Source organism: Patagioenas fasciata, chromosome 4, assembly GCF_037038585.1.
Source record: "Patagioenas fasciata isolate bPatFas1 chromosome 4, bPatFas1.hap1, whole genome shotgun sequence".
Taxonomy (NCBI): domain Eukaryota; kingdom Metazoa; phylum Chordata; class Aves; order Columbiformes; family Columbidae; genus Patagioenas; species Patagioenas fasciata.
The window spans coordinates 57,098,646-57,111,143 of record NC_092523.1 but is presented as its reverse complement, the minus strand read 5'-3'; the positions used below and the strand labels follow the sequence as shown (position 1 = coordinate 57,111,143).

The following is a 12,498-nucleotide window of genomic DNA, read 5'->3' as shown; positions in this document are numbered from 1 at the left end:
TTCTGCTCTAACACTATTGGGGGGTGTGGAGGCATGCACGAGGATGGTATTTTAAAATAAATCTCTGCATATCTTTATTTTCAATAAGTGTTAGTTGTGGGGAGAGGAAGACAAAAAAATGTTAATAATCAGTACTTAGGTTTTCTTGCAAGACTCCAACAAATCTGAATCAGGGACTGTTCAAAGAGAAATACAGCATCCCTTAACTCAGGCAAAAAGGCAATATAACATTATACTAATAAGTGTATATATAATAAACTAATATACTAATAAACATCAGGTTTGTGGAACAAATACCAGAAGCTTATGCTATTGTGAAACAATCAAGCATAGAGGACCAACGAAGAAGGAATAGATACCAAGCTATATTCACATAATTAGATTAAATACATGGCCAGTAGGCTTTCCTGAAGTATCGTATTTGCTGTAAAGTAAAACATGTATTTGTTTATACCCAGAAATAGGTCAAATTCAAGCCCCTACCAAGCTTGTCAAAACATCTCATTGCACTGTACCACATCAGGTTTTTCAAACAGATACACACCCTTACTTTCAGTCTTCAGGACTCACTACTGTCCTTTAATTAAAATGCATTCTCCCAGCTCTCTTGACAAGCAACCCATCTTACCACTGCCATTATTGCCACTGACAAGTCCTTCATATTTGGAAGTGAAAAAGGTCAAACAGATATTGTGAACCCAGGCCTGTGAAGCAGCGGAGGGCAGTCTTTTCATTCCAGACAGAACTTCTGCACTGGGTCAGAAGGCAAGGACCATGCTCCATAAAGGCTCTGCTGCCCCAGACTGGCAGGACAATTCCAAAGCTCTCAGCCCCACCAGCCCCCCAAGCTGTCAGCATCCTTCTTCCTTGCATCTCCTTGCTACCTCTACAGAAAGCCAGAGGCCACAGAGAGATAAATTCTAAAAGAGTTACTTATGTTCTGGCAATCCTAAACCCTACACAAACCTGTCAAAGGCTTGACATTCTTGTGTCTTTCTCCACTAGTAGTTGAAGAACAAGCCACACAACAAATACATACATTGCTACAACCATAAGGTGTAGAATTTCAAGGGCTCTACATATTTGGAGGAAAGGAGATAGATTCATCTTGTCCCCAAACTCCTGCCACCAAAGTACAGTTGGAAAGCAAGCAAAATTAAGAAGCCCATACATGCAAGCATACACAAAAACCAGTTTAACAAGGTAAACGAAGCTGTGCACTGTGAGCAATGGCAAGTCCGAAGAAGGCTGAGGCAGCAAAACTCTGTTGACTCTGATTCAGCAAAGCATTTCTCCAAAGGCTTGCTTTATGGCACCTTCTTAAACTTGGCACTTTCCAGAGCCAAAGCTGACTGCCAGCTACACGTCCTTGCTGGGCAATAATGAAAAGCACTTAAATTTCACTGGGTCTAACCCACACAGCATAGCTACAGTGGGGCTAGAGGAGCAGCAGGGCAAAGGAAAAAAATGGAGCCGAGTACAACACCGGAAAAAAAAAAAAAAAAGGGTGGGGAAGAATATAACCAAAAAGTTATTTTGACTTTAACAACAGAAGACTAGGTTGGATGCAGCCAGTTATGAAAAAAACATGCTGTACAGATGTTAGGAATCAAACATTTCTGAGAAAAGAGAGAAAAACAACCCTTCGTCCTTCAATATTTAAACTGAAGGAACCCATTTAAAAAGAAGCCACCTTCTCCCAGGAACCAGGCTGCACCCTGCTAGCTTTTGGCAGCCATCAGGAACAATTTCCATCATCTTCCTTGGCACTACTCATTTATCACTCCAAATGCCTTAGAATGTTCCATAACCAGCATGAAACTTCCACAAACAGTTAAAAACAACAGCGAGAAGTTCATAGTCCTTGTTGGCTTTGGCACTGGAGCTGTCAGAAGCCACACTGTGAGGAGTGTTAAATATCTTGATTTATATTCCAATTGAATCAAGATAACATCTATGTACAGAACACAATGTACCCTTCAGATTCACTACAGTTGCCAGATTAATTTTGTGGTGATATCAAATCCCTAGATGAAGCAGAGAGGTATGTAGGACACTGAGCAAGTAACGCCCGTGATTTTGGTTTGCTATACACAGTATTCTAACCAGAAGCTAAACCCTCCCCCCACTTTTATTTTTTTTTTACGCCCATTCCTTGCAGATGTATTGCCAACTTAAAAAAAACCAATACATTATGAAGTTAGATGCACTTTGGAGAGTGATAGCAGAGGAGGTGCAGTAAGGAGTTTAGATGTCTTTGCAATATCTAGGTTTAATCATATGTCCATCCACACCTCCCCTGTAACATGACTGCACAGTGATCACTGCCCTTTCATGCCTCAGGATGGCATGTATAATAGGGGAAATGAATGCCAATCTGTAGTGCGAAGATAAAGCATACTGGTCGTTGTAAAGAGCTAAATGAGAAAGAAATGGGAACTGCAGAAAAACTACACCCTCACAAAATAAAAATCAATTTTGCAAGTTAGACATTTAAATGAAAAACCCTCATTGCCCAAACTTCCAAAGATGTGTACTTGCAAGACTCCGAGCCCCAGTCAGGACTGCCTTTCTCAAATCAAATGCATCAAGAGTACAGAAATGCTTGTTTTATGGGCTGGGTCACCCCACGCAGATCACTGGGATGGCAACGCTGCTGCCCGCTACACCAAGGTTGCGAACTAGAGATCAAGGCATGATGCGCTGTAAGCAAACACCTCAGCTCCATGTGATGGTCGGAGTTTAACCAGGACAAGGGGCCACTGTCATCAGCCAGAGTCCCATTGAGAGTCTTCAGACTCTGTGTCAAACACTGTTCACAACAGATTCAAGTTACAAAAGGTATCAATTCCCTGGTAAAAGTCATTATGATTCTTGAATTGAGGGGGGGGCGGTGATTATATTTTTGTTAAACCATTTCAAGATTTGTCAGAGCACCTGGGAAGCCACAATTACACCAAACTAATTCTTACCCATTGTTGCTGCTCTGGTTGTCTGTAGATTCCATTATGATGTCTCAATTTGAGTCACCTCATCTGGAAGAGGGAAAAAAACCAGATATTAAACATCTCTTTTACAGAAGAATTGCACAGCATACTCAGTAGATGCCACTCAAGCTTTGCTTCAACAGTCACAAAGACCAAGCCAGGATCATCCTTCCTCAGAGTCAGCAGAGGGGGGAAACGGAGAATTAAACTGAAAAAAATCTTCAGTTTCTGAGGTAGCAAGTCATTACAGTATAGCAATGTCTAAAACATTTGTTACCATGAACAAAAAATTAAATCTAAATGTTTGTTTCCTTTGTCTATGTGTCTGTGCATGCACACTCTGCATGTAGGGTTGTATGTGTACCTGAAATCTCAATTTTAAATTAACTCTCCAAAATAATTTCGCACTGTGAAATTAAAGATAAACAATACTCACCCCCAACACACTCACACAGATCTTTTCAGAGTTGTGTGAATCCTCCAGTTCTCCCTAACAGTCTAAGTAATCTTTCAGTTATATTCAGAATGATGGTGTGAAATATATCTAACCTTCCTGTTGTGTAGTAACTGAAGAGCAGATTGCTTACTCAAGGCAGCAAATCATTTGAATTTTTCAAGTTCACTAGGCTGACAGCTTTTTCCACAATCCTCAATACTGACAGGCTGAGGTACAATCTCAGTATTAAACATACAGATCCAAAAACTGAATTCTCAAAAGCCTGTAAATGCTGGGAATGGTCCTGTAAACACTTCTGTTGATTTCAAAGAGACCTGTTAGAGCCACAAACACTCATTACTATATATCATAATGAGCGTTTGGAGAAATTGTCCTGAACTGTCTAGGAACAACAAAATACATTTAGTAATCATCTGTCTGGAACACCCAGGCAGCAGGACCTGCCATGTGACACTGGCTCTCACAAGCAGGTTTTTCAAAAGACTGGCAGCTACCTAAACCAGCATCTGTGCCAATCTCTGTCGAGCTCTTCAGCATTCAGAACAGGAGCTAAATTGCAGCTGGATGAGCCTGAAGTGGGGAGACTGGGTGGAGATTCCCAGGAACATGCTATGCCCAGAGCCTGGGACATCCGACGGGCAGTCACTGCAGGGCTCCTAAATATATATGATCCAAATACATGGATCATATGTAAGGTAAGAATGGGAGAAGCAAGACATTAATTTTCCCCTTCCCTCAGCAGTGATGCTGTATTTCAGGTTGGCTCTTAAAGACAACTACAGGCTTGGCCAAGAGCATGACAAACCAGGCTATAGCTACAGGCTCCAGGATGTTCACTTCAGTTTTAATCATAAGTACAACTTCAGACAACCAAACAGACCTCTGATGAATAGAAACATGTGTGGAAAGGAGAAGGAGAGGAGAGAGAGAGGAAAAAAAAAAAACACAAGCATTAAAAATACAGCTATAGATTAAAGGGTAGCACCAGATAAAAATTCAAAGCAGCAGTGTTCAGGAAGCAAGAAGGAAACAGAAAGGTAAGGATGCTGTGCCAGTTACTGCAAGAAATCGAGCTCCTCACACCAGCATGACGGCAGCTCCACATAGCAGGGCACTCAGAGACAGTAAGTTTCAGCTACCACATTACTAGTGCCTTTTTCCCCGTTCACAGAAAAAAACATCCAAAAAAAGGTTTTTCTCTTGCTCACATGCACACAGAAGGGATGAACTTGGAGAATACTCTGACTCAAAGCTCTTTGCTCACTTCGTGCCCAATGCCCCTTCCTCCTCACTATCCTCTGTCTGCCTCAAACTTGCCTTTAGCTCACAGCCGGGCAGACAATGCAAAGCATGCACAGAACTGATGGCATCAAAACAGTTTTTGTGATGCCTGTCCCATGGGTGCCCTGTGCAGCAGAGATATGGTCTACAAGGACTCGTGAAGGAAAGAAACACATCTGGAATCATAAAGGCACCGTAAGTAAGCTTAGATCAATGAAAGTGCAAGATCACCTCAGCAGAAGCAAAAACCTCCAACAGGAAGAAATATGACTGAAAACGTTTACATTTTGGTTTGTGACATTTATTTGCAACATTTCAGACTCCTGAGGGAGCAAAATGATTTATGGTTAGGGGGACAGGCTACAGTAGCATTACGTGAAGCCATGTGAACTCAGAGCAACTGATGTTAAACAGGACCACAGATGCTTTGATGATCAGATGAAGCAGCTGACCTCTAGGTCACGGTCTTAATGCCAGGTAAGATACCATCAGATAACCACAGAAAAGACACAGGCCACTAAAGATGGGAATCCTGTCGAACACCCATCTCAACCTGCAGCTAAGAAATCTTTGTAATAGGCACTCGTACTAAGTTTAGAGTACAGATCTGAAAGCAAACAAACCCTAAATATTTGTTCCCCGCTAGGAATCATGAATACCCTAACCTTTGCTGCTAAGTAAACAGCCTCAAAGGAATAAGGTGCCCACTTGAATTTAAAAATAAACGGAAGTGCGAGAAGTAGACAGCGTGTACTGGAAGAAGTTGTTCCAGCTTTCTTTCAACTTCTATTTAGTTCTGTGTTCCTGGTGTTCAAATGTTCTTTCCTCAGCCAGAAGATAGACCTCACCTTGTAATAATGTAGGCAGATAGAGATGTATGCACACACTTGTCTAAGCAGGGTTCTAGGGTAGCGTGTTGTGGCGCCAGCTTATCCTTAACACGGCTATAAAACTTGAGTGTCCAGCAGTAAAATCTAGATTCCATTAAACAACCCACAAGTTTTGCAAACGCCTTTGACAGGGCCAGGTTTTCAACCATACTGACGCAGCATTGATTTGAGGTTGTGTGGACGTCATTAATCTGACATATTTCAACATGTTACAAATGCTTATGCTTTTATTTTCTGAAACCAAGCTATGTTAATAAACAAAGGCTTTCCTCTCTGATGTCAATTAGTCTAGCTGGCTATTTCACTTAGGATGCCTCTTCTTGTTTTAAAAGCAACTGTTCTGTTATTAACAGTGCTTTTTGCTCAAAGTGCTTAAAATAATTTCTTCCTTCACTTATTTTCAACCCCCTGCACACTTCCCTAATGTTTCAGGGACTCTTAAGTGCCAAGGTTTTCTTTCCCAGTCACTCAGGAAGCACCCTATCTTGCAAAAGTCTGGTAGTAATTGCTTTTTAGATACAAAAAATGCTAACAATTTTTGTGAACTTATTTCTTCAACATTTTTGTGGTTTATTTCATTCTTTAAGAATCAAGGCTATAAAAACAGACTGAAAATAGAAATTAATGCCTGTGTGCATTTATACAGCAGCTAACTTGTCCTCCAAAAATGTTGCCACTAACCCTCACGCAAGAATGAGGCAACGCAAAAGGAGACAGTCTGAGTTTGCTACATGGGAAAAAGTCACCTTTTTATTATTTGCTTTACCGAAGTCTTAGAAATAACAATTCTAACCCTACTTAAGACACATCGTAACTCTTCCATGAGAAAGAGGAAAGATTAGCACTACACATCAGAGCATATGCAAAAATACTATAAAAATAAGCCCCTGATGACGCCTGGAGGATGAAACCACATTGCATGAGGAGACAGTGCACCACCTCCTGATCATGATGTCCATCTCCTAATTCACCTGCACCATACCCTAGTGAGCCAAATTTTACACACTTGGGTACAAATTAATCAAGAGATTAGCTAAAACTGAGGAAGTTGAGAGCTGCCAGGGGAAGAAACTGTCCACACCTGTTCCAAACCCCAGGTGAGTCACCAATGCCTCCCAACGCAGGGGGCTGAGGGCAGCTGAGGGGGGTAACCACTCAAAAGCCAACACCTGAGCTGCATACCTCAGCTAAACAGCCAGCAGAACCTCCACACCAAGCAGTTTCTGTTCCAAGGTCAAAACTGTCCTCAATGTCATGAAAAATAAGATATTCAGGAGCTTCTATATTCCTCATCACAACCTAACCAAGACCTAAAACTGCTTTGTGACTGGCTAGGTCACTAGCATTAAACCTCAACTTTTTAACACCAAAACCAAACAAAAGACCACAACACAAAAAACCATGCCACCGCACCAGTGCTGTCTTTAAAAGAGAAACATATCTAAACTAAATATACAGTCCAACAGGGAGACAGATCAAGCACACCTTGTGCTTCTTCAACAGCTAATAAGGCCAGGTTCAAGTATTTAGTTGTGGAAGGTGACACACACTGAGAGGTGACAAAAATGTTCATGAACTGACTCTGTAGGAGCTCAGATTTTTATCAAAGGAAAGGAAGCTGCAAAATTCATGAGTGCATTGCAAAGCTCATGGATGCAGGTGGACTTCTTAGCTGAATACTGGGTTAAGTCTGACACTGAGAGGTGATCTTCCACCAAGCAAACAGAAAATGTATACAAATTGAATGTTACTTTGTATTTTCCATCAAACTGTCCAGAAGCAAGTAAAACATACAGATAGTAACATGGCTTAAAACTTGCTACTAATGAAAAGCCTGGTGAGATGCACATGTACCTACTTCAAAATCTAAGACAGATTTCAGCACTGAAGCTGGTATTTATGAATGGGAAAAACTGATAGAGTTGAGTCTGGAAAGCTCTGACTCTCTACCCCAGGAACTGCAAAAAGTATTATCATAAGGACTAATGGCAATCATTTATTTAATTAGCTTTACCTATAGATAGATTATTTCCAGCTGTCAGTTTTCCACTGCTGCCAACTCTTCACTTTTACACCAAAAGAAGGTGCAATCATAGTTGTTGGTGAAGCTGAACTCTTCATGATCACTGGGTTTGATTTTTAAAAAGCCAGACATTGAAAACCACAGTATACAAAGGAGAAGAAACCAGGCACCTGAGTGGCCCTTTTTTGAAATTTTACAAGTTTCTTACAGTGCTGTATTTGGCAAAACTAATTTCTGTATCCCTTAGCCAGATATATTTTTATTCCTCTTCTTTCTGCATTTCTCCATCAACCCCAGGCAAACAGCTGCTCTGATGGAACACAGAAGCTGCTTGGAAGGCTAAAACACACACACCCATCTCTTAAGGGGTAATGGTTTTAAACTAAGAGGGGAGAAGTCAGACTAGACATGAAGAAGAAATTTTTTGCACTGAGGGTGGTGAGACACTGGCCCAGGTTGCCCAAAGAGGTGGTGGACACCCCATCCCTGGAGACATCCCAGGCCAGGCTGGATGGGGCTCTGAGCAACCTGATCTGGTTGAAGATGTCCCTGCTCATGGCAGGGTATTGGATTAGATGAGCTTTGAAGGTCCTTACAACCTGAACTAGCCTATGATTTTAAGGTTTTAAGAGTTTTGCTTCCCTTCAAAGCAGTATTATTATAGACAAATTTTTTTCTACACATAAAATTATTTGTACACATAAAGTTATTTGAAGGGATACATCAATGAACAGTCACATAAGACTTTCAATTATTACAACAACAAAAAACCCCAACAGTTTTGGCTTCTCCACATATGCCTTACCATTGTCCTCTAAGAGTGCTAGAGCCAACTACAGCCAACTACAAGACTAATAACTGTGCCCAGGTGAAAACAGTGCTATTACTCACCTGAATAAAAATACCCAGATAAGCTCCTTGCCCAAGTAGATCTCCAGCTAATAAGATCCCACTTACACAACCGCAGGAGGCGAGAACAAGCAGAAAAGACCAAGCAGCCAAGGAAAACCGTCGAGGAACTTGGACACAACCACCCCGATAAAACCCTTTTCTACAGATCAGCCGGTTTTCCGTTACCACCTTGTCAACCTGAGCAGACACAGCACTTGCACGCCCAACCGTGCGCTCCGCAGCAGCTGATCACTGACGGCGCTGCAGCCCCGCAACGGGCCGCGGGCGCTCGCGCAAGTGGTCGCAAACCGCCCCCGACCCCGCCCGGACACCGCTGAGGGGCTCCGTCCGAAAAACGGCAGTGGGGAGCACCGGCTGCTGCTTGTCCGGAGGAACCACCGCCGCCGCCTCCCTCCCGCTCCTTCTCCGCGGCTGTCCCCCGATAGCGGGGCCAGCGAGGGAAGCCAGCCCTCCGGCCCCTCTCACCTCGGCTCCACCGCAGCCGGCCAAGCTCCGCAGAAGCCACTCTACCTCCGCGACCTGTTGCTCGGAGCAAGGTGAGCCGGCGTCGGGCCGCCCCGCCCCGCTGAGGGGTTCCGGACACGCCCGAAGGGTTCCGGAAGCGCCCGAAGACGCTCGTGGCTGTCCCAGCCGGAGCCGGTGCGAGCGATTTCGGGCGCTTTCAAACACCTCCGCGCTGCGTTTTGTTCCTATGCGGATCAAGAATGGATGTAAAGAACGACACAAAATCCAGAGTGAAATCCTAATGGCTGTGCCGAAATAAACGTCGTGACTTCTGGACCTGTTTGGGGGCTGGGAAAGACAGCGTTCACAAGGTTCCTAAATTCCCCTGCGGCTCTAGCAAAAGACAAGAGCACAATTCCAGTGAACGTTGCAGCAGCCCAACAGTAAAAACTCTACTTCCACTAGAAGTAAAACCCTTACTTTTTCCTTCAGATTGTGAATCAATGTTTCTAGTTTGACACCGAGGTTGACCCCAAACCTGTGTATTTTCTGAAGGGAAATGAGCATGGGACGATTTACTATTGTAGAGAGATGTGACCCATGCAGCATCTCTCCTAACAGCTTTGCAGTCATCCTGCTGGGTGATCACCTTGCAAGTGCACTTCACCAGGGTTCCTCATCAGCTTCCAGCTCACTAAAAGTGACACTACCTGTTTGATGGCATTGCTCGTTAAAAGCACAGATAAGCTGCTGAAGGTCTTATCATGGAAGACGGTGCTAAGAGTTGCTCTTTCCACAGATCTGGTTGCCGTCTCTCAACCATGTCTTTTTCAGCAGTGTGATCCTTCCACAGCACGAAGAGCAGAAACAAGTGTGCTTTGTGCTGATAGTATCATCCCCCTTTACTACAAAGTTAATGGGCTACGAAAGAAAAGTTAGAGTTCAGAAATATGTTACCTAGCCAAGAATTAAACCAAGAGGGGAGGGGAGAAGGTGCTGCTATTCTTGGGAAGAGGGGTGTACGTGGTGGGAGGGAAATAAAAGGCCCTTTGGCATTGCTCTTTTGTGTCATCTCAGCGTCAGGCAACGGGGGCTGCTGTGGAGTGCAAGGGCTGCCTGATGTCCAGATCCTCCTCTGCCTCAAGGACTATCTCATACTTAAATTAAAGGTTCAGGCACACCAACTTTACCGAAGCAAGCTGTTTCCAAGTAGCTAGTGAATTTTCATACACATAAGCAAGATGCAATGGAGTTACTTTATCAAAACATCATACAAGTATGTGCACAAGACTTGTAAATTCTTGTCTTGTGTTTCTGCTCAAACTCCACAAGCAGATGAGGAGGATCTTATCTTCAAACATGTTGACGTTCCTTAGGAGTTCATTAGTGTTGGAAGTAAAACAGTAGCAATTAGAAACACTGGGAGAGCTGACTGATTGAGAAGCTTCTTGGCCATAAAAATGGCTCTCATCATTTTTTTTCCTTAACAAGCAAATAAACATTTCCACTGCATGGCTCATATCAGAGTACAAGAGAATGTCCTCAGTGTTCATACAAGCACACACACACATATGCAGGCTGAGAGATGTTCATAAAAGCTGTGCCAGATCCTGCAGACCAATCTTCAGATGCAAACGCTTCCTAAGCACCAGAGAGAAACTATTTCCACAATACTCCCAGCTTCACACAGCTTCCTGGAGGCCCCCTGGATTTACTGAAGACCTCAAGCCAATAACTAAATGGTATTCGAAATTTATCTCATCACAGGGCCTGCAGCAAATCTACCACAGTCTGGAAAACACGAGACAAAAGCATTGACCGGTGTCTTAGTGCTTGGCTCCTACAGTCATGTAATTATGAGCAAATAGCAGCTTTCTGCAAATACAAAAGTAAAACATCATCACAAGGGTCTTACGGCTAGAAAGACACCACCTAACACAACCATTGTTTCAGTAGAAGAATGTTCCTTTAGCAAAAACTATTTTTTCACAACAGCAACTATTTTAATGGCAGCTATTACACAGTTGGGAATGTATGGAAGAGTAGGAAAACAAGTAATTAATTTAGTAACATCTGTGTATCCCAAGACCTTCCAAGTCTAAATTCAGACTCAGTGGAGTTAAAATGTGAATTCAGTGCAAGCCAGTGTCTCAGAGCTCCTTTTTCCAACTTTACTTACATATTGATTGTGTTAAGTTCAAATTTGAAGTGTTAGCAGATTGTCTAACAGAACTGTTACACAAGTGCATAATTTTGGGAACACATTTTAATTCTCCTCACTCCTAGTAAAAGATCAAATATGTCAGGCCTTAAAAGAGGAGGAGGAAAGGACGGATTCCTTCCACATCAAAATACTTAGAAATACCTCCTATTCTTACCAATTTTTCTGAAATATGGTGACTGGTGTGTGCACTGTCTGCATGATGGTTTGCTGTGCCTGGCACATTGCAACTGCTGCATCAGCTCACACCAGTCTTCTGATCTTGTTTTGGTTACTTGCCGGGGGCAGCTGATTCAGAGGAAACTTCAAGAAACCCTCAAAAAGCTATTTTTAGAATCAGTAACTGTCCCGGTAGTCCGTGGTCTCCACTTTGGTGCAATTCTGCACCAGCTGGACCACTCTGCAGGGAAAGACGCTTCCACCTTGGCAACCAAAGCTAAAGGGGCAGTTTTATGGTGGAGATGTGTTCTTGCTGCTAAAGTCACACCCCTGGAAATCTCTTTTTGTCTACCCTTCTCCCTAATGGAGAAATATCACGCATACGACACAGAATTTGTACTTGGCCAGGCTACTCGCTGAATTACAGCACGATACTATTGCTACAGAGCACTCGTAAAAGAGGGATTATGTTGCTGTCCTGCTTCTCAAAGACACTTCTGCTTAAAGCTAAACCAGCAGCAAGCCCTCCTGGAACCTTACCCTCTCCACTCAAAATTAATGAGACACACTGCAGGCTGTTAAATAATAATAATTTTAAAAGCCATAAAAATGGCCTTACCTGCAATTTGGATGGTGAGCTGACTTCTTGCAGAGAAAACAATTCACAGCATCCAGCTTGAAGAGCAAAGAGGTGAGAATGTATAGCTAAAACTGCAGTAGTGTTTTTCTCTCCTAAAAATGAAATAAGAGAAATCCAGAACTGCTGGAAAAACAGCAAAGAGTGATCGGGTTCAGTGGTCCTTATCCTGTGTATTGTATGCACAGAGATCCAGGTCAAAGATACTGTCAGTGTTTTCTGTGAATGACAACTAAGAGACAGTACTGCAAAAGTCTGTGACCATTTCCCAAGCTGCCTGTACAGGGAATCTTCAAGAGGATGAACACAATTGAATTTGTGGATGTTATGTTTACAACTTCTGAAATTTTCCAGAAGTTAACGCTGAACTGTTCTGGGGACAGGTCACAATTTTATGATGTTACTAAGCAACACAACCAAAAATTTAAGTAGGCGAATATACCAAACACAGTATTTATGGTTTTTTGAGGCCTTAATTTTCAAGTGA

The 12,498-nt window shown here is 42.8% G+C and overlaps 1 protein-coding gene across 3 annotated transcripts in view; it reads right to left on the bottom strand.

Moving 5' to 3' along the window:
- Positions 1 to 12,498, bottom strand: part of AFF1 (ALF transcription elongation factor 1) — a 141,215-nt gene that overhangs the window by 112,211 nt on the left and 16,506 nt on the right. For 2 of the 3 annotated variants that reach the window (XM_071807966.1, XM_071807964.1), the window contains one exon: positions 2,973 to 3,035. In XM_071807966.1, the coding sequence (XP_071664067.1) occupies positions 2,973 to 3,007 (35 nt within the window). In that variant the 5' untranslated portion in view covers positions 3,008 to 3,035. Of the gene's footprint in view, positions 1 to 2,972; positions 3,036 to 9,015; positions 9,081 to 12,498 lie in introns of those variants that run through there. The other variant, XM_071807963.1, reaches the window with a different exon arrangement.